Source organism: Ambystoma mexicanum, chromosome 5q, assembly GCF_040938575.1.
Source record: "Ambystoma mexicanum isolate Mex_15411 chromosome 5q, UKY_AmexF1_1, whole genome shotgun sequence".
Taxonomy (NCBI): Eukaryota; Metazoa; Chordata; class Amphibia; order Caudata; family Ambystomatidae; genus Ambystoma; species Ambystoma mexicanum.
In genome coordinates this window covers 514602185-514628585 of record NC_090933.1, presented here as the reverse complement: position 1 = coordinate 514628585, position 26401 = coordinate 514602185, and the positions used below count along the sequence as shown (strand labels likewise).

Sequence of the window (26401 nt, the reverse complement as noted above, 5' to 3'; positions counted from 1 at the left end):
TGTCACCCCTGAGGTCAATATCAGTTGTGATTCGGATGTCATTGACAACACTTTAGCCCAGATTCTTCCATCAAGAGGAATGGTAATGGAGTGGGCTGTGTCGGCACTGTGTATGTTTCCAGTTTGCTGTCCACTAATATGTTCCCGCAGCTTCAAAAATTACTCTTTGGACCAATAATCAACCTTGAGATTAAAAAAGGCAATACCAATAGCCAATGGCATAGGTCCCATACATTTAAAAAAAAAATCCCACTCTATGGCAGTATTGCAAGAATCATGCTTTTTAAATGCCGCGGCTTTGCTGTTTGTCTTTTCATCCTTTTTTTAAAAAAGTTTGCTTACCTGGTACATTTGTGTGCCTATCTCCCGCACTGAGCATTGATGAACCGGCAGGGCACAGGGTCTGCTGGTTTTTTTCCCCTGTAAGATCAATGTTCCCAGTTCACTGACGCCAGATTAGACCCATCTCACGAGCAGTTTAGCAATGGGTCAAGACACTTGTATTAACGACTGTAGTGGATTAGCTCCCACCCAATCTGCTCTCTTATTTATTGTGATTTTTTTTAAAGTGCGCCTCTCGCAATGTTCTCGCTTCAAGACGCTTGTAGGAAAAATGACATGGGGTAAACTGTGGTTTGGTCAATCGCACTGCCGGTGAGGTTTCATTGAACAGCTCCTTTTTGGTGGCTCCTTTAAGGCATACATGGTTTTGTTCTTTTCTTATTTCAGTTGGTATTAAATCCCAAGAAAGTTGGTCCTCGCTGCATTGTAGTGCATGAAACGTTTTCTGGTGTTTTGTAGGCCTGGTTTCCATTAGCTTATTTGTGTCTCTCCAGTATTTTCAGGGGGATTCATTTCTCATTTGAAAGCCATTTCAGGGGTTTTGAGGCTGGAGAGATGGGGTTAAATGTCTTTAAGCTGTGGCAGAGTCTAGCAGCTATGTTTTGTATTAGTTGTATTTTTTTAGGGCTATGTTTGGGAGACCCAGATAGATGATGATCTATTGCTCAAGCTTACTGAGTATTACCACACGGAGCAGTTAAAGCAGCCAATCGGGTTGCTACAATCCCGGCTGCCATCTGTTTTTAGTTTTGGCACCGCTCGATCCCAGCCTGTCATGGAAATGAATGAGGGGCTCTGCATGAAGCCCTGCTTTCCATTTCTACGGCTGCCACGTTAGATGAGTATTTGCAGAATCAACTTGTCTTGCCATGTGTGCAACTCGTTGATTCAAGCAAATGCATTGCTACGTTAACCTAGGGTATTAATAGCAATAATAATCAAGTCCCCGGGCTGTAACGGGCCAGGGTTTTAGCTATAATTACTGGGGTCCGTTTGGGATCTAAAGTGACAGCCAGCTGAAGGGGATGTTTTTGCAGGGGAGGGTTTAGTCTCTACGTTTAAGATGCAGTCTTCTTTTTTGTAAGCCATTAAGCTCTTTCCTTGCGCCATATTAAATGAATTTTCACTCTGCGGACCAACAGGAAATTGGTGATGGCCAACTTTGAGAAGCCATAAAAAACTTTATTGGATGTCTGCTACAATAATTATATAATTGTCATCTTAAATATAAAGCAACTTAGTAAAATAAAGCCACAGTTAATATGGCTTTCAAGACTTGGCTCAGGGTGGACACTGGGTTTAACGGCCCGCCAGCCCGGGCTTTGTAGGCCAGAGAGAAGCAAGGCCCCAGCTCGGGCTGCGGGCCGTTAAACCCTGTGTCCACCCCCCAGCCGGGGCATGAAAGCCATTCTCACCCTGTAATTTACTGGGGTGCGAATAGATTTAATTGTTTTTCCCTTCTGACGGGAGATGAGCTCCACACTAGCCCATCTCCCGTTGGAACAGAGAAAAAAATAGAAAAAGGACTAGGTCCTTTTCGGATGATGGCGGCCATGGAAAACCTGTTACAGGACCCAGTCTGTTTTCTATGTAAATGGCAGTGGGCATTTTCAACGGGCGGTGAATGCAGAATCCAGCCCGGGAACGGCAGATTCTGATTGGTCGACGGCCTTTCTCGGCGCAAGCAATTCATAGTACGCTGATAGCAATAAAGAAAAAAGTGGCTGACATCGTCAGCTGTTTTATACTCTACCATTCTGTTTTTTTAAATGTTTTCTAAGTTCTGATTGGTTTATATTCGTAAAGGATCTTGGAAAATGTAGTTCTGAAAATGTTATTTTTACTGAACATTATTGCAAATGACGTTAAGTCTTTGGTCCTTACTCACATAAAATTGGCCCACATGAGACTGATTGAAAAATGAAATCATATACTACGTCACGTACCCATGTTAGAAAGGCACCGGCAGAGGCATTGCTAGTGGGGGGCTCAGAGGGCTATATCCCCAGGTCTTTTGGTTGTGGCCCCACATAGAAGCGCAGGGGCTAACACCAAAAGGGTAGCTAGCCCCCAGTCCTGACAGTCCCGACATTAGTGTAGCCCCGGATCTTTTCTAGACCTAGCAACACCCCTGGGCATCGGTACTCCATATGCGACAAGCATGTATCAGGCCCTTGCAAAGTGGATGCTGTTGCTGCACTTGTCTTTTCTGAACTTTTCATTTTCTGAATACAGCTGTCATGTTGCTTTGTTTTTGCCTTTCATTTCTCACCTGTGCTCTTCGTGGTAATTTGTTATTAGCTGAAACATAACCTATTAAACAGACAATGGTTATGCAGACAGGTACTGTAGGTGTGAAAACATGAGATAATATTATAATGATTAGCATATATTATGCAGTTAGACTTCAGTAGCAGGAGCGCTTCTTCGCTTGAGTTGATGGGTTTTCTAATTACTGCATTCATTACTGAAGTGACATTTCCTTGGCCATTTTGCACATTATAAACCTGACCTTGTCACTGCTGCGTTTGTCGTCTTCAGGTCCAACAGATCTCAGCATGAAGAAGCAGGTTGTGCCCAGCTCAGGATCAACCAGCAACAGCAACTCCAGAGCCCAGCTAAACCCAACTGAAGTCAACGCAGTGCGTCAGCTCGTGGCGGGCTATCGAGATTCTGCTGCCTTTTTGCTGCGTTCGGCGGATGAACTGGAAACCCTGATTTTACAGCAGAACTGACACCACGTGAAACAACCTCATGGTCTGCTGTGACATTTCAATTTCTAGAGCCAGTGCTTAAAGTGACTGCATCGTCTATTTCCAGAAAAGTCTATTGCCACAACGCCACTATTTTCCCACCTCTGACCTCGTTGAGGTGCCATCTGTCTCGCTTATCCCTTTGGATCTTTCCAAACATGACCGTGGACAGGATCACGTGGCCCAATGAAGGAGCAGCATTCAGTGCGCTTCACAACGCCAGTGCAATATTTCTGGAATGTTCTACTGACTCATTGGACCTAGCAAGCTGCAGTATGTTGCAAACCTTTGTCAGGTGTCTGGCTGCTGAGAGACTCATCTAAGGATTGTGCGTTTTATAGAAAAAAACAGATTTTCTTTTATATAAAAAGGCGCGTCTTTTTCTTCATTCAGGTTGTTCATATTTTCCTTTCAAAGCTGCCTTCACTGGTCCTAGACATTTTTCCAAGGAACTATCTTCACCCCAAATTCTCAGTATGGACCAAAAATCTTGCTGTGAAAAGGACTACTGTATGCCATGTAACCCACTCAACTCACCTTTCATAACGTGTGTGTCTGGGATAACTTCTAAAAGTATCCTGCATTTGTTTAAAACTAATATTGTTTTTATTTCCATGACATAATTTATTTCTACTGTTTTTTAAGCACTCAATGACAGTTTTCTTTTTTAAGTTAAGAGGAAAAGGCATATCATAAATGCAGATATACATTCCCTCGCCATCCTGTTCGTTCAAATCCATGATCGCTGCTGCTGCTGCTGTTACTTACTGAAAATGTCCTCTTTTTTTGTTAGTGGTTGGATGTAGATGACTGATTGTTGAAGAGGTTGCAAGTGACAATCTGAAAATTTGCACTCCTGTGTATAGTTTTCGTTTTACAAATTCAGCAAATGCCATGTCACGCCTCTGGCGTGATCTTTAATTTCCTCACCCGTCTCGGGACAGTACTGTATAAAGACTGCGCGTAGATGCAGGTGCCACAATTGTCCATCTGCCGCCTCCTTCTGCCCCTCCCCCCCACCTCTCCGGTTTCGATTTTATAATGGTAAATACACGGAGGGTATTTTCTTTGTGCACTAAGGCAAGCCTATTTGTATGTGTTAGTGGAAAAGTACATTGGTTCTTGGTAAGCGTGATACGTTTTAGCTTCTGTTGAATATCGGGTCCCTTGTGCATTCCTGAATTTGCCTTATTTCATGTAAAAATGTACGTACTTCAATTTTTGAAGCGTTTAAGGCATCCGTGATATTTTATATATATATATATAATTGTTACATATAGTTTTCCGAGTTCTGCCTGTGATTGTGACCAAGTCATGTGCACTTTTTCCTAAAACTGTGGAAACGACCCTGCTTTTTTCTCTAAGTGTTTCTAGAAGTACAGTCGCTTACAGTTATGTAAAAAGGGGGAACTTTTGTGATACTGTTGGTAATTCTAAATGTGAAAAGCTATTGAAATGTGAGTATTTTGGGAATTCTGTACGCAGTCAAGACACTTAAATGCCTCTAAGCTGTAAGCCAATCTTTACACATTTTCAATGAAACAAATTCGAGGGCTGGTTTCATTTTTCTGATGTTTTGTTTGCCTAAATAAACAGATTCATGTGTACTTTAATAACACATTAGAATATTTTTTAAAGAATCACACATTAATTTACTAACTACATTAAGGGCGCCATGCAATACAGGCGACCGGGCAAAACAAATTCTTCCATAAGTGCCAACCACAGTTGACCAGGCTTCAAAGAAGCAGCACAGATTTGGGGAAAAATCACCCCCCAAAATGAATATCCTGTACTTCACACCTAGGAGCTAATTTCCGAGTGTCCACGTAATCAAAAGTTACTGGTTACGTTTGCACTTTAGGGTAGACTGGTCGCACCATTTAATACTCATACGTCCCATCCCCTTAGCTCCATCCTTGTGGTCATCCCCAAACATGGGGACGGTACCGGAACATTTGGCAGCGAAAAATTGAGCTTCCCCTTTACAACTAGTATAGCGTGTGGTGGCGCGGCCTTGGACGTGGGAACGCCGCACCCTTGTCCCACCCTCTGGTACCTCACCTCAGTCCCTTTTTCCGCACAGACAGTGTCAGACCTGGTAGCCAGCACGGTGTGCAGTCATAATATCGAAAACAATAAATCGAAAGTCAAAATCTCAAACAATAACGTAGAAAAAAAAAAGTCGAATAATTAATTTTTTTATTTACATTTATTTTTTGGCACTAGCATGTAAAAAAAAAGGTTAAAAAAAAAAAAGGGTGGGTTGAGGGGGAACCCCCCCATTTCGAAGAAAAAAAAACGTAATAAAAAAAAGTCAACTTATTTTTTTTTCCAAAGTTTTTTTTCTCGAGATTTTGACTTTCGATGTTTTTGTTTTCGATGTTATCACTATAAACCAGCCAGCACAGAAACTTTTTAGCTTTCTGCTTGCTCCCCATTTTGTTTTTTCAATCTTACTTAGCTTCCCTTCGGTGCCTCACCGCCCCCTCCCCTCCCCGGCGCATGTTGGCTGCAGGAGGATTCATGAGATGTGCCTCATGCAACCGCTCATTGCCAGCCTTGGGCCCCCCATGCACTCTGTCTTGAGTGTTTGGGGCCCGACGGACCACCACTGGGACGCATGTGTGGCTTGCAGCGCCCTCAGTCACAGGGCATTACAGAATTGGTTGTCGCAGTGGAGGGAGAACTTCCAAACTTCTCCTCCTCCCCCACCTTAAGGACTTCGTAGCAATGGCCTCTCATCAAAATAAGGTAGGCCCTCTGTTCAGCATGCCACCACGGTGCAGCAACTCCTTCCCCAGGGTTCCCATGGATCCGGGTTCCTTGAATTCAGGTTCTGGTGGGCCCGAGTCCTTTAAGGGTACCAGCTCCCAAGCCAAAGGGACTGGGGGCTCTTCTGGGCACTCCGGGGAAAGATCTAAGGCCATCCTGGCTACCAAGTTGAGGTGCTCAGGGGCCCTACCACGCTGTCCTCAGAAGGGTGAACAAGATCATCCACTTCTTGTACCCCAGGGGGTAAGGGATTGTCGAGTGCCACCTCCAAAAGTCTGTCTTTGGCACGATCTAGCACGGCTACCGGCCCAGGTGCCCCAGGGCATTCAGCCTACCAGAGCTCGCTCCAAGGTTGTTAGAGTGATCTCTGAGGTCGACGCCTCTGCTTCGGGTGCAAAACCCAAGCTGTATCCTTCTGTGTTTGAGGCCTCGCTTGGCTCAGGGCCTCTGTGCCTTCCCACCCAAGGCGTGGCACAAGGCTTCAAAATGGTGGAGTGACACGTGGCGGAGCCTGCCAGGCTGGCGGCCATCTTGGACCCACCTCAGGGTCTGCCAGTGCTTTCGCCCATCGAATGGGATTTGCAAGATGATCCCAGCCCCCTTCCTTCTGGAAGCAGCAGCGGATCCTACGTTGCAGGCTTCTCGTCTCCTCAGGGATACATCTACCCATCACAGCCTTACGACTATACACACACCAGGCACCTCAGCGCTTGGACAAGGAGTGGAGGCCCAGCACCTCAGAGGGCGGGGCCCCTAGAGGCCCACTTCTTCGAGCGCTTCCTCATGCTTTCCCTTCAGATAAAGGGGCTCCAGAAGGACATTGTGAAGGATGTGATCCCGCTGGTGGGGCCGCCCAGGCCCCTCCTCTGGGTTCCCCTCCCGGTCATCTAGTGCTACCGGTTCTAGTGCCGGTCCCTCCTTCGGTTCAGGCCCTATCGGTTGTTCTTATCCCTCCACCTATGACCACTCCACCTCCTCCTGTACCAACACCACCCCCTCAACAGCTGTTGGACCTGTCTGCAGCTCCGTACCTAGGGGGGAACCCGCTAGCACATGTGTTCCAGGGCCCGGATTCCCCTCACTCTTTTAAAAAGGGGGGTGAGACGATGATGAGGATGACGACACTCAGGATGATGAACCCTCTGCATCTGTTAAGGCCGTTCATAACCGCCTTCAGGGCCTGGAGGAGTTCTTGGGAGTCCCTCTGCCTGAGGAAGCCCCCCAGGAGTCGGAAGTGCTAGCAGATGTCTTGGGTAAGCGCACCACAATCCGGTCTGGCATCCCTCTCCAGAAGGACGTTCTGTAGGTGGCGCAAAAGGTCTGGGAGAAACCCAGGACCAACTCCCAGATGAACAAGAAGTTGGACAGCCGGTTTAGGCTGACGGACGGGGTGCCAATCCTCCTTGCCTCCCACCCACAGCCTCATTCCTCAGTGGTGGCTACGGTCTCATTGTATTCTAAAACATTGTCTTTCTCCACGGGAGCCACCTCCAGTTGCTTCTCCGAGGAGGATAAAGTCTTTGGGAAAGCACTGTTATTCCATCTCAGGACTCCACCTGCGGCAAGCCAACACAGACACCCTCTTGGCTGCGGCTAACCAGAAGCTGTGATGGGAGCTTGGGGGATTTCTAGCCGCCCCCCCCCTTCGGACAAGCAAGCCTCCTTTAGGGCCGGTCCGGCAGATGCACGGGCCATTGCGCAGGTCCTCATGGAGTCTTCGATCTCCCACATCGACACAGCCAGCAGAAGGATGTGCCTTCGGGTCGAGATGAGAAGGACGGCATGGATGCACACCGCTACGTGTTCACCTGCTGTGCAGGAGTGGATCCTGAATCTGCTCTTCGAGGGCATGAACCTTTTTCATTCATCAACCGATGACGAGTTGGCAAAGAAGAAAACCTCCACTCAAGCTGCCATGTCCTTGGACATCGTGACAAAACCAGGCCCGAAATCCTTCCCTCAGTCCCAGGGCGGGACCGAGTTCAAGCCTCGCGCTTCTCTCCTGCTTCAAAGGTTCCGGGACAGTGGTAGACTGAGGCTTGACAGTTCACCGAGTGACAACAGGAGGAAGCAGCAAAGGATGTCGCACATGTTTTTCTGCTCCTCCTTCTCTGCCCCACCTCTGACACCACGAAGCAGTGACATCAAGGTCAAGGAACACAGCTTGCCTGTGGGGGGGGGCATTTGGCTCTGTTCCAGGACACCTGGAAGCGTCTTTTCAGCAACCTGTAGATCCTATCCGTAGTCTCCATGAGCGTCAGTCTTATTCTTCCTTTGCCTCTGCCATCTTCTCCTCCTCTTCGTCAGATCGGGTCTCCAGCTCTTTTACGAGAGGTCTCTTTGAGATGCAGGTGATAGAACCGGTTCCTCTTGTAGACAGGGGCACCGGTTACTATTCCAGGATTTATGCGGTACCAAGAACAACCAGGCTGGCCTGAGGGTTGTCCTGAATCTTTAATTTCGAAATCTGTCTTTACCGCTGCAATGCTTCAAGATAATTACTCCTGTGCACATAGCTGAGTCTCTGTGTGCAGGGCACTGGAGGTGTTCCCTCGACCTCATATTTGCGTACCTGCATATTCCATCTACCAGCCGCATCCAACGTTTCTGTGGTTCACGATTATGTCATAACACTTTCAGTATAGGGTGCTGCACCTCGGCCTGAACTCGGCCCATCTTGTCTTCACAAAGCTGATGAATGCCGTGGCAGGCCTTCTCAGCTTGGAGGGCCATCATCTGTACCCTTACTTAGATGACTGGCTGGTGAGGGTGCAGCCACCCGGAGGGGTGGTGCACTCCTGCCAAAGATTGGCGGATATCCTTCATCAGCGGAGGTTCTACATCAACCAGAGGAAGTCACAGTTGTGCCCATCTCGGGAACTGGTCGTCTTAGGGGTGCGTTGCAACACTGCCGTTCAGCAGGTGTTCTCCACGCCCAAGAGGCTTTTGTCCCTCCGCAAGGCGGTGGGACACTTTCTGGCCAACATGACCACCTTATGGTGGCCAGAAAGGCATGGTAGTGTGGCACATTCTGGGCCTATGGCCTCCTGCATGCTCGCTGTACAGCACACTCGCCTCAGGATGAGTCGCCACCAGCTCCATCTGGTGGCCAGCTGGGATCAGGAGACTGGTTGTCAATAGGACAGAGTTCCAATACCAATGCTCCAACTGCCCAATCTTTGCTGACGGATTGCAACATTCCAGTGGGAGCCCCCTTCACCTGACCGGAGCCTTCCCTGCTGGCGACAACGGACTTCTTCCTTTCGGCTGGGGGGCTACTCTGGAGGGCTATGCGATTCATGGAGTATAGTCCAGGACGGAAGCCCTCCTGCAAACTGCTTTATGCACTCCTATGAACTTAAACATGCAATGAAGGAAGACAAGTACACTAGGCTCATTGTCAATTGGGCAAGATTCATAGATGACATCATCTTAATATGGAAAGGAACTAAAGATGATCTTGATGAATACATGGACTACCTCAACACCAATGCCTTTGGTATTGAATTAACTAGCCACACCAGCAAGGTTCAAATTGACTTCCTTGATCTCACGATTGAGATAGAAGAGAACAAAATCACAACCAGAACCTACCGTAAACCAACGGAAGTGAATTCCACCCTGCATGCATAAAGTTGCCACAGAAAAAGTGTTATACGCAACATTCCCAAAGGGGAATACATTCGGGCAAGAAGGAACTGTAATACAGATAAATCCTTCACAGAAGAATGCAACCTACTAGATCAAAGATTCAGAAGTCGGGGTTACTCCCATGAAAACCTGGCAGAGGTAAAGAAAAAAAGCCTGTCAACTAGAATGATCAACTCTACTCTCACCCAAACCCAGAAGACAAGATGACAATCCCATGATCAGATTCGTAACACGATATAACAAAGACAGCTATGCACTCCAAAAAATTTGGACCAAGCACTGGGGGCTACTCTGGATGGATGAACAAATCAAGCCGCAACTAGAAACATATCCCAGTATGTCATACAGCAGAGCACCAACTCTGAGGACCTTACTGAGCCCCTCATTTCTTTCAGACAAACACATTACAGCACAGGAATGGCTCAGTAAACTTACACCAATTGGTTTCACGAAATGCGGGACATGCTCAATGTGCAAGTATGCAACCAAGACCAAATGTGCCAAATTTTCAGGCTGCCCAATCTTCAACATCACTGAGCACATCAACTGTAAAAGTAAATTTGTGATATATGCAATAATCTGCGTTTGCAATAAAATATACATAGGCAGCACCATCCGAGAAACACGTTTCAGGATTAGAGAACATATGAATAGTATATATTCACAAGATCCCAAACTACCATTGGCAAACCACTGGCAGAAGAATCACCAAATGGACAACAAGAGTGACATTAGGTTCATTGGACTCAAGACGGTCCGGCTGGGCCCAAGAGGAGGGGACAGAATCCAAAAACTGAGAAAAGAGGAAGCACGTTTGATTTGTCACTTCAGATGTGTTAAAAATGGCCTGAATAAAGATCATGATCTGAATGTCTTTCTGTAACCTTCTTTTCTCTTTCTATACTCTTCCAATTTGTATTCCTCCTTGGGACTAATGACTGATTTTCTCTGGGCAACGCTTGCCCAGCACACGAACATGCCACACACACCACTTATAGGTTAACCCAACAGTCAGAGTTAGACACATAGCAGTTGGTCTTACGCCACCCAATGTGGCACATTCCAACTGCCACTTATTTAGTTCCTCATTCCATGGCCCAATTGGGCCATCATATAGTTTAGTTTTCATCCTTGCGTTCCTGAGCCAACCATCCCAGCCTGATCAGCATGTATCCTACAGGCTGTTTCAACACATAGCCTCACTACCCATGTGTCTCCCCAACACCATCTCCATCCCTTTCGCTCTTTGCAGCCCACAGGGCTAACTGCCAACTGGCATCCTTCAACACACACAACTGAGCCGAACGTTGTAGTGTCTCGCGCCGATCCACGACGCATGCGCAGTCACAGCCCACGACGCGCATGCGCTGGGATCGGTTCTAAGACACTACATGATCGCGCATGCGCGATCAGCCACTTAACGTGACTCAACGCCTAGACGAACCACTTATAATGGCGGCACCCAGCGTGGTGTAGTAGAGCAGCGGAGCACCGCCCAGGACGCCAGAAAGAGCACGCAGGTAAGCCTCCCCGCCCGCCAACCTTGACAACGCGCACCGCTATTCTCAGGGACCATGCTACCAATAATAGCTCCCCACTTAGGTCTCGATCGACCCGGCTGAGAAACACACATGAGCTCTGCACAATGCCCATGGTGTGATTTCAATGCCGTATTAGCAACTGAAGACATTACAATGGCTGGAAACACACAAGAGCTCTTCAAAAAGATCCCTTGATGTACTTCCCAGACCACTAAATTGAAATGGCCACAGCAACAGCCTGGGGCACCCCAACGACCAATAACAGCTCGCTACTTAGGCATCCTCTAACCCAGCTGAGAAACACACATGAGCTTTATCAAATGCCCGTGGTGTGATTTCAATGCCGCATTGGCAACAGCAGACACTAAACCGGCTGGAAACACACATGAGCTCTTCAAAAAGAAATAGCCCTTGATGTATTTTCCACACCGCTAATGTGTAATGGCCCCAGCCAGCAGCACCAACCTGGGACACCCATTACACATGATATCTTCACGACTAGGGAGAATCACATGGGGCACTCCTACTAAGTGCCCAGCAATGCCCACCAATGCAAGCTAAACCTTTTCACCATTACTCATCCCTCCAGGGCCCAACAGGAGCCAAGAATGCTTTAAGGACATTTCCAACAGAACCCCACTGAGGGCACTCAGCAAATAATTCTTGGTAAGAGGCATTTACCTCATCCCACACTACTAAAAGTACTTGGAACCAACTCCTTGCTTACTCTTCTTTTCTCTTCCTCACCCTTTTCTTCTTCCAATTGAAAATTATTTTTCTTAAAATCAACACATCAATGTGTTTTGATGTTATGTTCTTACCTGTCACTATTATTGCACACCACTCTAACACCACAATTGAATGTACTACAACATGTCACACAATTGTCACTAACCACATATCACCTGGCACTCTTGAATATTGCTCAGCCTTGAGAAAGACCTTATGGGTCGAAACACGTGTCGGCTGACCAAACTTGTACACCAAGTCCTAAATAGTGTTTCTAAAAACACAAATATACCTATGGAATGAACCACCCAAGAAGAACACCAATAATAAACAGATTATTTCGTACTAACCAGAGTGTTACAAATATTTATTTCGGATTTTCCAAACAAGATAGCCGGGAGTAAAAATACTTTTTTCCTACCTACCAAACTGGGGCTCAGGCTAAATCCCAAAAACCACTCCTGTGATCTTGCTAAAACTCACAATCACAATGCAAATGGAGCTTAGCACAGGCAGGTTCCATTCCTAGAGCCTAAACCTACCTCCTGCAAATAAACCTGCTGGACCTCAGGGCAGTGGGCTTAGCCCTCAGGGTGTTTTTACCCCTCATCAGGTTGTGGTCAGGACGGACAATTCTACCACAATGTTTTACGAATAACCTGAACCCCTGCACCCCATCTACTTGGGGGCAGTATCTATTTGGGAATGGGCCCTGTTGGAGGGGATTTGGATTTCAGCAGTCCAGCGGGACAGCAATGCAGAGGCAGACCAGCTGAGCTGCTTGGGGTTCAACACCTAACGAGTGGAGGTTGCACAACAACTCCTTGTTGTTCCTGTACCAGCATTGGGGGTTTGCAGACTTGGATTTGTTTGCACCCTCTCAGAATTACAAGTGCCCCCAGTTTGCTTCATGGGCAGGACAGGGTCGGGGGTCTCTGGGAGATGCCTTCCAGATCTGTTGGCACTGTCGCAGGTCTTCTGCGTTCCTGTCACGACCCACTTCCTGAAACTCCCCCCGGCAGGCCCATGGGCCAGGAGGGGTCTCAGTTCGGGCCCCCAACAAGTTTAGGCATCCTTTGCCTGGGCCCTCTTGGGGCCAGTCCTGGTGCCTTTGGCGCCAGGCTCATACTTAATGAAGACTTGTGCTTGGGAACTACTTTATTTCAGTGCCAGTCAACATGGAGGCATCCACATAGCTTGGCTCCTGGGAACCAAGCTATGCGGTATAGTGTTTTGGGTGTGGAAGCCTAGGGACTATTTTACCTGGACTACTTTCTTGATGCTATTTAAACCACACCCGACTTGGAGAACACGCTTCGTGTTACTTTGCAATCCTGCAACATGACGCTCATCGTGTTCAGCTGCATCTGCGAACCGCGGAAGAACAGCATCTGAAAAACAAAAGGACATTGTTAATAGCAGCAGCTTACCTGTGATTCCACCGCTAGCTACCATCCGCTCCTGCAATCAGCATCCAAGGAACAGCGAGCCTCCCGGACCATCGGATCTGCAAAGGAAAGAAACAGGACATTAGACATTTTACAATTGTGCCGACACCTTACCTCAAGGGTCGCCCATCGACCAGCATCGCCTTGGGACTTCTTGCTCCGGTGAGCACCGCAACCTACGGGAACAAAAGACAACAGGTTAGCAAAGGCAAGGCATCATAGCACTGCGCATAGCGCCTACTTACCGCATCAAGGCACTTTTGAAGCACCACAAGTCCCAATTCAGCCAACGTTCCACAGCGAACTCCTGCGCACCTAAGGGGAGAGAAAAGACATTATTTAAATCCAAGAAAGGCATACAGTATAACAGTAATAAGACCTACGTGAAAGACTCTAAAGGGGCCTGCATCAGTGAAGTAACTGGATCGCACTCGCCCACAAAGGACAACGCGCCCCTGCCAAGAAGGCAGGATGGAGAGCACGCCAAAACCCATAACAAGGTGACGAAAGGTCCGGGGAGGGGCTGCGGGCATATGGGGTGTTGGGAGGCTCTTACCCCAGTTGCCCAGACTTGAACATTGCCCACCTGTTTTCCAGGCAGAACTTCCCTGCTGATTATACCTGGGAGCGGCTGAGAAGGGCACCTGAGTCCCCACAGCTGGGTGGCATCCCTGTGGATACCAGGTGAACATAACCGTTCCCAGCCACCCCTCTGCTCCAAACGAACCTCTGCAAGTTTCCGGCTTCAGTGGGTTGCAGCCTCATCCTGATTGCCCCCACTGGCCTTTGAGACCCTGGTATTCGGATCTGCTGCAGTTGTGCTCCCAGGGTCCCATCCACCTTCAGATCCCCAACAGGGGATTCCTGACGCAGCAAGATGGGGCAGTGGAACATCCAGACCCAGCCAAGCTGGCTCTGGCGGCCTGCATCCTGACCTGCTGAGGCTTCAACATGCTTAATGTTCAGATAACTGAGACATCATTCAGCAGATCAGGAGGCCCTAGACCCGGTACCAGTATAAGAGTAAATGGACTAGGTTCTGCCATTGGACTCATGGCCAGGGCCTGTAGCCTGTCACCTGTCCTCTGGATGACATACTGGCATTTTCAGCACACCTGGCTCGTTCAGGAGTTCAGGTGGATACTTGCTGTACTTATTTGGCAGCCATTGGGGCTTACAAGAATTCCCCTGAGCATACGTTTTCTGCAGCCAACCCGGTGGTTAAGGCCCATCTTAAAGGGTTGTCTAGGCTTTTTCTGCCGGTGCATAGGCCACACCCGGACTGGGATCTCAATGTGGTACTGGCAGCTTCTCAGCACAAGCTTTTCGAGCCAATGGCCTCTGTGGACATCAGCTTGGTGACACTAAAGACTGTTTTACTGGTGGCACTCACCTCTGCACCTTAAAGGGTTAGTGAGCTGCAGGCGTTATTCTCGTGCAAGCCTTTCAACATGTTTCACAACGAGAACATCATCTTGCGCACTTACCCAAGCTTCTTGTCCACGGTGGTCTCTCGGTTTCATTTGAATCAAGAGATATGCCTGCCGGTGTTCTTCCCAAAACTGCAGTCATAGGCAGAGAGGGCCCTGCATTCCTTGGACCTCAAGAGGGTCCTCAAGTTTTATCTCTCTCTGACAAAATCCTTCAGGAGGTCCAAGGCATTGTTCGTGACTTTTGGCAGCTCCTTCCCCGGCTCTCAGGGTTCCATCGCTTGGTGGATGGTCCAGGCTATTTCGAAGATGTATACAGCCATGGGCAAACATGTTGCTGAGGGGATTCATGACCCTGCGGTCAGAGCTAAGGCCCCGACCATAACGTTTCAAAGACATGCTTCTTGAGATGTCATCAGCAAGGCAGCTACTTGGGCCTCTCCATCGGCCTTCTGTAAGCACTACTCACTGGACACCAGCTCCAGGCGCAATGCAGAGTTTGGTCAAGCAGTTCTGAAGAACCATTTTGCTTCGTCCTAGATATGAGGCAGGTTATCACAGCTCCACCATATGTTCTTGTTCAGTGAAATCACCCACAAAGATGGGGACAGGACATAGGAGTAATTAAACATACTCACCATAGTGACTAGAGTACTCATAGTCCATAGTCCCCTTTCCTCCATACGTCCCACCCACCCAAACCCACTAGTATGCCAACGGCTAATAGGTAATACGTGTAGCCAGGGGTATACCGTCATTTCATTGACGGGCTTTTCATCGCAGGTTTTTTTGCCGCAATTTTTTTTCTCGGAAAAAAAACGATTTTTTTGGGGGGGTTAAAAATTAAATACATTTGGTGTGTGTTTAGGGGAATTGTAAAATAATTAAACGGATGGGTAGTTTGGGGGGGTAACCCCCCAAAAAAATACCTGCGATGAAAAGTCAGTCGATGAAATCACATAGAACCGTAGCCAGGTATCAAAGCGTCCAATGTGTTCAAAGGGGATTGAGGTGACATATCGGAGTGCGGTTCCTCGGCAGGGCGTTCCCACACCCGTGGCCCTGCCCCCACGTGCTATATTAAAATTTCAAGGGGAAGCTCGATTCTTCACTGCTAAAGGTTTCGGTACCGTCCCCATGCTGGGGACGCCCACAAGGATGCAGGAAAGGGGGCTATGAGTACTTTAGACACTACAGTGAATAACTTTAATTTTCCCTCATTTGCACAGGGGAGTGTAAAGAGTTGACATGCACTCTTGTACACCACCCTTTTTCATTACGCCATGCAAATTGAGTAAACGCAGCCTTCCATGTACGCATGACAGGTGGCATTTACAACGGATGCCTATGGTGCAGAAAGCCAGCCGACTCCATAAGAATCCCAAGAATCCGAGCCAGCATGAAAATCCATGCGGGTGCAAATGCTGGAGTATATGTGCGGCAGATGGGAAGGGGGCAGCGAAACTGTTATGATCTGCCCCTTCTCTCCACCATACAAATTAATGAAAATGGGGCGTGATGTGAACGAAAGGCGTAAAAGGCTTTTACGCCTTTCATTTACATTACGTCCGGGAGCAGAATGTGCCCACTTTGTCTGTTAGCTCCAAGCACACCCCTTTAATTTTCCAAATCTGTAAGGGGAATTATCAGTGAGCAAAAAGGAAGGAACACAGAACTACATTCCTTTCAATTTTTTAGCGGCTCAAAACGATATGCCAAAAATTATAATCCTAATAAAAGGATCGAGTTATAGAAATAGCTGATATAAAGTACCAACAGATGACTGACCAAGGCCATTGTAGACTGTTTTGGGTGGAACATTTCTTCATACAAGCCTTTTTGGAGCGTCATGCGACATGCTGGGCTCCTTTATTGTTATTTTCATAAGATATCAGAGCAACAAGAAGAACATTTGGGTGAACAGAAATGGGGGGAGGGGTGCAAACAAAAGACATCAAATACTGGTTTACAGGGTGAAAAGTGGATGGAGCGCACAACGCAGATGGTCAGTATGACACCGTCATATGATAGCAACAGTTCTAGCCGGTTGCTCTAAAATTCCAGTTTCGAAGAGCTTAGGCTTGAGTTCTACGTCCTTCCGATTGTCGGCTGAGGATCAGATCCTGTTTGTTGTGTGTTTCTGGGATGGGTATTTCATAATGTTACTGAGTCGAGATAGCTGGATTGATTTTAGCATAGGTCCCAGATCTTGGTTTGCAGGTGGGTCTGTAGCGGAGAGTTAGCTTGGCGATGCATGGCCATTATGCCCTGTGGTTCATGCACAGCATCGTGAAGGAGATCCTTTGTTTCAAAGGTAGGACCTTTAAGGACTGAATTGCCTGTGTGATGTAGTCAGCACGTTATGTGCTTAGGGCTAGAATGGTTCCTTAGTTTTGGTAGCACACGCTCTTGCAGTCTGGCGAGAAAGTTGCAGCCCAGAAAATTGGTCCATCCTCTGCTGGAAACGCAACATGTTGGAGGACGGGCCCCTTTTTGACGAGCACATGAAGTTCAAAGGTAGCACTTTTTTGCCAAAGCTTTCACTTGTGGTTGAACATCAGTGAATGGTCACGCAAACACCGCAGGTTCCTGACTATGTATGCTGGTGCATGATAGCAACAGCCTTTATGCTTGTGTCTTCAGGGATTCACGGTGATGGTAAGGTGGTGCTCATTGTATTCGCAGACAATGCTGCATCCAACCCCACTAAGCGGGCTTCGCCTGGGGGTGGTGGTGTTGGATAGGAAAATAACAATGAAGACATGCTGAGATATCTCAACTCTTTCTGGGATCTCCCTAGGCTGGGATACACAGAGAAGGCAAGAGTGAGTGCTTCAACCAGGGATGAAGCACCTGCAAACTCTTCTTGACATGTCGACATAAATAAGTCACAATACCATTTGCTCACTTCCTGTAAGGAAATATAATAATCAGGTGTGAATGTATGCACTATGAAGCCTCCTGTTAAGTTTATGGGCCTCACTATGCGTTGGGCAGATTTTCCCTCTGGAATCCCATCCAAGGAAATTATCACTATTGCTGGCGGTATTCCTGAAAATCCATCAAGTTCCCAGTTTCCCACTGCTACATTGGTAAGGACATTGGTATTGCTGGAATAACACCTGTGGTATTTCAATAACATAACTGTGTATTTTGTAATACACATCTACCATCATATTGATGATGGACATGGATAATGTACAGCAGTGGTACATACAACAGTTGTGCATGTATTAATTCACAAAAAGGTACATTCTGACCCTCTTATGCATTACACGAGTAAGGTGGTGAGAAGGGTGGTCACTAGAGATGACCGCCTTTTCACACACATACAATGGCCCCTTTAAAAAAAACATGTTTCCTTGTATTGAAGAGAAACACATGTGCTTCCTTACTGTGTTTTGAATGGCAAAGGCGAGCGAGATGGAAAAAAGTCTGCACATTATTTTGCCAAAACTGCCTTAGAGTGTGAACTCACCCAACAGAAAGCGGTGCACTAAGGCTAAACCTTTCACCTGACTTCGAATTGGGATTGGAGTTTTTAAATCCTCCGCTGCTGATTTATGCATCATGAGGAAGGCAGATCAGGTACAACTGGAGGGAAGGAGAGTCAGGCAGAATGGAAAAGCTACACCTCATATACCACTAAAGAAGACCCAGGAGAAACAGTACAATGCCAGGAGAGTTCAATCAAGGCAATTGGAGGTACTATAAAAGGACCAAGCCCAGGACAGAGGAGGCAATTGACCAGGCTTCCAGGGAGCTTGGAGGTAGCTCAGGGTTTGTTGGGTGCCCAGCTCCAGACACGGACAGAGACTAGTCTTAGGAAGTTGGCAGTAGACCAGCTAAAAGAGTTAAAGGGAGCTTAGCTTCCTGTGGGCCTCCACACATGCACTGGCATCTACTCAGTCTAAGAATAAGGTAGAAGTCCCTGCAAGCTCCTAACTTCTATCAAAACACTGATGAAGACTAGTCCGAGGAGGAGATGAATATTTTCAGTCTGCTGGTGACTATTTTAATACACTTTTGAGCACATTACACCATTTTTACCTGTAGGGTGCAGGTGCAAATTGTCAGATTGTCATTTTGATAACCCAACTTCGCCCGTATTCCATTCAAATTCCACTGAGGTATTTGTTTTCCAACCATTGAATTGGGAAGGTAGTATCTGGCAAACATTTTTACCATTACTCCCCCCACCCAAACTCTGAATGAAGCCTTATAGTCTAGGAATTGCAGGCCACTATGAACACGCGGGTGGTGTCATAAACCATGGTAATATCCGGATAATAATGTGTGCGTTGGTCATAAGATGTAAATGAAGAAATAGTTTTATTTTTGTAATGTTAAAGTAGACTTTATCATGTGTGCAGTTACCCCAACAATTGCCCCTGGACAATAAAGCCTAATTATGTTGACCTTGAATCCCATGTCTAATGCCATGCATCAATACTGTGCTAATTAAAATAAACCATGGCCAACAACTCATGCTGACACATGATTCGCACATCTGCACCTCCTCAAGGAAATAGGGCTGGTCTGTTTGGGATGTTATATAAAGATTATTTGAACTTGCAAGTATCGCGAGTTACCCAATGGAATCATGCTCAATGAATCATCACTTTTCGGTGTTTTAGCAGAAACATGTAGAAAATGCATTAGCCAATTGACTACCTATATAAAACTACCAATAGAAAATTGTCGGTATACAATGGTTCAAGGTGAAAATGTTCCAATATATAGTTTTTCCAAAGTTGTATCAATATTATGTCTGACCTGCATCAGTCACATTGTTTCAGCCCCAAGCAAGTTTGGGGTATGCTAATCCTCCATCTTTGTCCCTCGTTGAGAGAACTAAACCGCGTTACCCAACGGTGTCATGCACCCACTTATTCTTAGATATGTCTGTTACAGCAGCCAGTTAAGTGGAAGTGCTCTTGTACTGACGCTTTATGTGAAGGGTAGTGTTCCTATCCCATGGGTGGGGTGGAACTCATGCCGGGCACGCATAATTAGGATACATACCACAGTTGTACATGTTGTAATTTACAAAAGGGTACATTCTGACCCTCTTTATGCAGGACACAAAAAAGGTGATGTGATGGTGGTCACTAGAGATTACCACCTTTTCACACACTTACAATAGCCCCATTAAAAAACATGTTTCCCTTTATTTAAGAGAAACACTTGTGCTTCCATTCTGTACAGAGAAAACACTTTAATACACCTTTGCAGACATGTACCATTTTTACCTCTACCTCTAGGGTGCAGGCAAAAAATGGCAGATTTTCATTTTGATAAACCAACTAACCTACGAATTGGGAGGAAGGTATCTGGCAAATAGCACAATTTGTACCATTACCCCCAACTTATGCTATGGAACATCTGCCCGATACTCATATGGTCACAACATACAATAACCAAACCACTTGTTAGATAAGTCTGGCACAGAAGCCAGTTAAGGGCAAGTGCTCTCTTTCTTAAGCTTTCTGTGAAGGGCAGTGTTCCTATCTCACAGGTGGCCGGGCAACTCATGCCACTATAACTGATGCAGGGCACGCATAATTAGGATACATTTTTGAAAAAATAGTATATTTGAGCATTGCCTCATTGAAAGACTGCATAGTGTTTTTCCTTATTCGTAGCTTTGAACCGGCAGTTGATTGGTTTTTTTTTATTTTGTTTTATTGTATTTGGTTTGTGATCTGAATACAATAAACCTTTACAATGTAATACAAAACATAAATCTTCATAATTCATCTTTCCAATAAAACACCAGAAAACTATCCCAATTCCCGTAGTTTGGGAAGGAGAGGCCTGGGCGGTAGGGGGCTCAAGTGCTCACATTACAGGCCAAGGCCCCCTCCTTCCCAACTGGACATGCGTTTCTCCCCCCAAAAATTTCCCACACCTCTTTTGGCTCTGGTTCCTTAAAGTTAATTCATATCCCCAGTCTCAATTTTCTGAAATGGGTGTTTTTCTGTGTCATTGTCTAATGTCCACCAGCCCCCCCCCTCATTTGATGTTGTCTTTATCTTGGTTTAGGAGCTTTAGGGACATTAATAGATCAACCAAAGATGCTGTCAGCAGTGCCCTGAGCAAGTTATGGCTCTTAAAAGTTCGAAATGTGTTTATATAACATCACATATGGACCAGACCTAGTTGCCTTAATGAAACGCAGATGCGCAAAACACGTCGCTAGGATGTTGGTCATGATTTATTGTAATTAGTAGAGTATTGATGAATGTGATTAGAGATGGATTTCAGGGTCAGCATAAGCTATGTTCATTATCAAGAAGTCATTTGTGGGTTATCCTACACATGATGCAGTCGACTTTAACAAAAACCCTTTCTTCTTATACATGATATGGCTACTGCAGACCTCTTCATCCGCATGCTAGTGTTCGTTAATTCGGTTTGGTAGAAAGCAGAGCGCCTTGTCGTAAGAACAGTCTTGCAACCTAGCCTGTAACTTCTCCTGACTTTCACCAGGCTTCCTGGTGAGCGCAACTCATATCGGTGGAAGTGAAGTCAGAAAGTGTGACCGTTGTCACAACTTGGAGATTTCTGGTGGTGTAGTCTTGTTGCAGAAAAGTTGCCTTCGTTGGGGAACAGATGATGGTAAACCGAGGCAGTGTTAAATGTGCAACCTAAAGGTGCCAGCAATAGGTTTTTAAATGCATATACTGGTCAACCATCCATCAGAGGTCAATGAGGTGCTACAGGCCGAATGCAGTCAACATCTAGTCACCTCTGAGGGTTGGTGGGGGAGGAGCATTAAGGAAAAACTGTGGAAACGGTAAGTATGTGCTCCAGAGGCTGGTGATTACAGTGAAGCTGAGAGTTAAAGATCAAGCACCAGAGATTGTTGAAAAATAGGTTGAAAGCCAAAGTGAAAGGTAAACATGGTGCAACATTAGCAACCTCTGGCCGTTTCTGCAGAAAAGTGGTACGCCACCTACGGATTCCAAATTCAGTTCCGGCATTGACAGGAAGTAAGAAACTATGTGGCTTGTGACACAAGGTTTGCTGCTTGTTTTTGTGGGTGCACTGTGAGTTAAATATATTTGTAAACATCGCCCAACAGTTGTTATGAAGATCAAAGTTAAGCTATTGTATACCAACTGGTCAGAATGTGGGGCTCATTGCGCATTCATAATCTGTTTTTTGTTGGTTTCCCATCGATCGTGCATGGGTGCAGAGATGCAGCGTGCCTTTGGGTTTGCTCATAGATGGGAAAATAATTAGCTTCAGATTGAGGAGTTGGCTGACAGACCAACTGCCTAAAGCACGACCTAGTCTGAACTCCCATAAGAAATCATTGTAGGCTCCACCCACTCCTGTATTGAAAGCATTAAACTGTCTATCAACTTTCACAAAGAGGGCGAGTTGTACATGGAGATGAGCAGACACTTATGTTAAGGAGCAGGATTGATACCGATAACCACATGGGCACAGGATGATGGTGAGCACCCGTTTATTTTATACAGCGTTCATCAAATCCGTGAGCGTCCACTAGCTTCCTTCTCTTCCCTTCACTGCCGTGCCAAGTTTGCTAGTTTCCTTCCATCTACACCTTCTGCTTCTCAGTAGCTATGAAGGTACATCAGTGGTGTAACCCTACGGCAGCTCACAAGGTACAGAACATCTATTTCCCCCAGAGCCCCCGCCACACTTGACTCAATGCATAGCATCACATTTCTGCCAGCTGTCTACAGTGACTTTCAATGTCTGTTTCCTTCTGGCTCCTCTTCAGTCCAGTTGGAGTCTTCGCTGGCTGTTTCTGGGTCTGCATCTGGGCTTGTATTAATTTCAGGTTCCCTTTCTCTGATCGCCGTTGCGCCCTCTGTCCTTGTTTCTTGAAATGGGGTGCATTTCTAGTGATCTGTATAATGCCAGAAGTTGAGGTCACCGTGGTCCTTTTCTGTTCAGCCACTCGGAAGGGAGTAGGCGCATATTAAGAGTCAGTTTCTGGACTGTCTTTGTCTGACAATGACTCTTTTCCCTATCTCATTCCTTCTTTTCTCCTCTTCTCTCTTCCATATCACATTTCGACTTCCACTTCTGTGTCTCTCTGGCTCTGACATCTACTCATTGGGAGCCACAGGTCCTCGAAGCACTTGAGTTCTTCTGAAGGGGTGTCTGATCCATTTAACTGGGGTGATGTATGTAGTAGGCCTCAAAATGCGCACTGGCTAGTTTTACTTGACACTTGAAGAGTAAGAAATAATATGATGTGTGTATGTGAAGAATTGAGGGGGCAAGTGACTTTTTATGCCTGGTTAGTAGCTTGCAACTTGAAATTTGTATCTCTGCTTGTAGGATCATGTGGCATGGTGCGGTAATGTCACAGCATGCAACACTGTGCTTGGTCTTGCGACATGCCCCCAATTTGTGCTCTTTGGACGGTTTTCTTGATTTTGAGTTTGGAATTTATAATGTACAAAACCCTAAGCAGTGTACTCAGCATAATCCTCTACATCTAGGAGCAAAGATAGACAAGAAAAAAAACGGTAGAACCGGAATCATGTAAAGAGAATATTTTTCAAATTCTTGTGGAAGGCCAACAAAGAATTAGAAGAGCTAGCGTGGATTGGCAGGTTGTGCAAGAGGCGTGGTCCAGCCACAGAAAATAGTTGGTTGTCACTGTTTCATTGAGATGGAGGAAAAACCAACAGGTGCTGCAGTTCGATTGAAGAGAGCGTGAAGGATAACAGGGAGATTTTGTGAGCAAGGTATTGCAGTGCCAGACGACCATGGACACACTTGTAAACTAACCAGAGCACCTTAAACATAATTTGCTGGCCAATAAGTAGCCAGTGAAGGAAGCAATTTGAAGGTGGTGGGTAAGAGATTCAGGCAAGCCTGTGTAGATTGCATTGGCATAGTCCAGCCAGGAGACAATTAATGCGCGACAAGCATGGCATGGCCGGATTTAGGAAGAAAGGGAAGGGTGTGACATAACCATCAAAGACAAAAGAAGGCCGCTTTTACCACTTAATTTATATATGTGTACAGTTTTAATTTAGAGTCCCAGGTGGTTCCCAGATTTTATACCTTTGTGGATTAGTATGAAGGAAGGCCGAAGACATCAGAGAAGGAGGGGGAAGGTGAGCAGGGTCAATTAGCAAATTAAGGGCCCAAGAGCATGATTTCAGTTTTCGATAGGTTAAGTTGGAGTTTGTTGTTGGTCAATCATAGTTTTAATTCTCCAAGGCAGAGCTGGAGCTTATCAAATGTCTTGGGGGCTGGATACCTTAAGGAAGAGTTGGGTATTTTCGGCATATGGGTGATAGGAAATGTGACATTTCTGAATAAGGGACATCAAGAGTAAAATATATATATATTAAAAAGCAAAGGGAACAGGGAGTAGCCCTGAGGCACTCTGCAGGTAACAGGAGACAGGGTCAAAGTCAAGTGACCCAATTTAACAGTCTTTGTTTGCTCAGAGAGAAAACTTTGGAACCAGTCCAAGGTGCAAGATCTGTGAGTCGACATAGAAAGATGGTATGATCCAATGTATCAAAGGCGGCAGATAAGTCTCACATGGCCAAGACAGATACATTTCCCTTGGTCGGAGTCATTAAGCAAATCATTCCAGACGGAGACAAGCGCCATGTATGTGTTGGAAACGGTCCAGCATTTGGTTGCTCTCAACAAAACCAATCAATTGTAAGAGCATTACTCTTTCAAGAATCCTGGCCATCCACAGTAAACCAGCTATTGGTCGATAATTCCCCATAACTTGGATCAAGAGAGGGTTTCTTGAGCAATGGCGTAATGATGTAAGTTTTATGATTAAGGGGGACATTTCCTTCTGTGAGGGAAAGATGGACAAAATTTGTAAAGTGGTTGGCCAATACCTTGGTGTGAGTTTGTGCATCAAAAGGTTGAACAGTGTCCACCGTAGAGCAAGTGGGTGTAAGTTTGCTGATTAAAGAAGAGACTGTCTCGTGGAGCATTTTTAAAAGAGAAGGAAGCTTTGGTAGAATTAAGAGAGAGACCTGAGAAGAAGAGGATGTCATTGTGGTGGATTTAAGTTTTATGGAGATTGTGTGAATCTTTTCAATAAAATAATTGTTAAATGCATTAACCAGACAGGCTGAGGGTGGGTATGAGTGTTTGAGAAGACCTCGGAGAATTGAGAAATGTGTGCACAATTGAGAAAAGATCTGCAGGTTTTGTGATGATTTGGGGGAATACTAGGCGTGGAATACCTTTTTTATTTCATCCAGATGAGCAAAGGTATCAACAACTGATCTAAATGAGATGGTTGAGAAACTGTGTGGAAGTAAGGCTTTCATCGCAATTTGGTCAAATGAAGAGTATAGCATTAGCATTGATCTGAGATCATGCCTTTTTGGATTTATACAGCTCGATTGTAACCGAGCGATAGTTAATGGGCCAAGGTAAAAAAAAAATAGATTGCATAGAAACTCGCAAAATTGTCACTGCAGGAGAGAGGAAGTGTGGGAGAGAGTTACGTTGAAATGTCTAGAACATTCTACTTCTAAGCAGTGGCTGTCTCTATGGGAGCTGGATGAAGTGTGAGATTGCAGTGAGTGGCAGGCTAGTAGGTCAAGGAGCATGGTGGATTTGTTGCAGCTGGAGTGGTGCTACCAGATGTTTAGGTGACCCGGAATTAGAAGTGCTGAACCAGCCTGCCGGTAAATTTGTATGGCCTTGATTGCTTCTAAGGGGCTGGCATTGTGAGTAAAAGAGCAGATCTAGGACAGAACATCAATAAGTACTTCAAAATCAGAGATCAACAGGGAGGTCATAAAGATTATGGGGACAGCTCTGCCTCTGTGGGTATCTCTGTTGATCTACTTAATAAAAAACACAAGTACTAGGAGGTGGAAAATGCTACTACAGTCCGCAGTTAGCCACATTTCAGTAATAAACAATATGTTCAGCTTCAATTGAATAATGAATACGGCAATAGCAGAGGCATTGGGAACTGCTGAGCACGCCTTTACCAAAGCAGAAGCTACTAAAGACTGAAAGTGGGGAGTGGAGGCTTCCAAAGATGGAATTTGGGGCATAAGCACAGCTAGCGGGAAATTAGGGTTATGTTCAACATTATTGTCCCTAATTTTGTTAAGGGCTCTGAGGGTGAATGTTCCTTCATTGTGTTTTAGAGCAAGTAAACAATCCCTAGTAAAAGATGGTGGTTTAAAATCCATCATCTATAGATAAGGGGACTTCAGGTAATAGAGTGGAAAAAGCGGGGTTAGTAGATATAATACCTCGTAATTCAGCACAGTGGACTGTAAATATTTTGGAATGGAAGATCAGTCATGTGATCCGTCCACCACCCCTCCAGGCACAGGTTTCAAGTAGACGCAAGACAGTCAAGGCCTGCAGGCGCACTTGGATAATGAGAAAAACGAGTGCACAGCAGCGAGATATGGGGATGGCAGTCGTAACAAGGACTGTGCAGGCTAAAATACAGGGAAAAAGACAGGCCCTACAGTGAAACTAGCTGGCAATATTATTTGACTGTGAGTTAAAAACAAAGACATATACAGTGTATAGTAATAAAAACAGCAATAGATGTTTAAAAAACAGCGCTAAAATCAAGTAAAGACACAGTGGCAAAATTGGTTGTATTCTGACAAATGTATGTGTGGCAACAGTAGTAAACTAAAAAGCAATGAAGATAACAACTGAAAATCTGTGGCTAGGTTAGTTAACATTTGGTATCAGTTTATAAGCATGGTAAAAGGAAT

At 45.9% G+C, this 26401-nt stretch overlaps 1 protein-coding gene across 9 annotated transcripts in view; it reads left to right on the top strand.

Moving 5' to 3' along the window:
* The window catches only part of NOL4 (nucleolar protein 4), a 692229-nt gene extending 687516 nt beyond the window's left edge, over positions 1–4713 (top strand). For all 9 annotated transcript variants that reach the window (XM_069620996.1, XM_069620993.1, XM_069620989.1 and 6 more), the window contains one exon: positions 2884–4713. In XM_069620996.1, the coding sequence (XP_069477097.1) occupies positions 2884–3077 (194 nt within the window). In that variant the 3' untranslated portion in view covers positions 3078–4713. The remainder of the gene's footprint in view (positions 1–2883) is intronic.
* The last annotated feature ends 21688 nt before the right edge of the window (positions 4714–26401 follow it).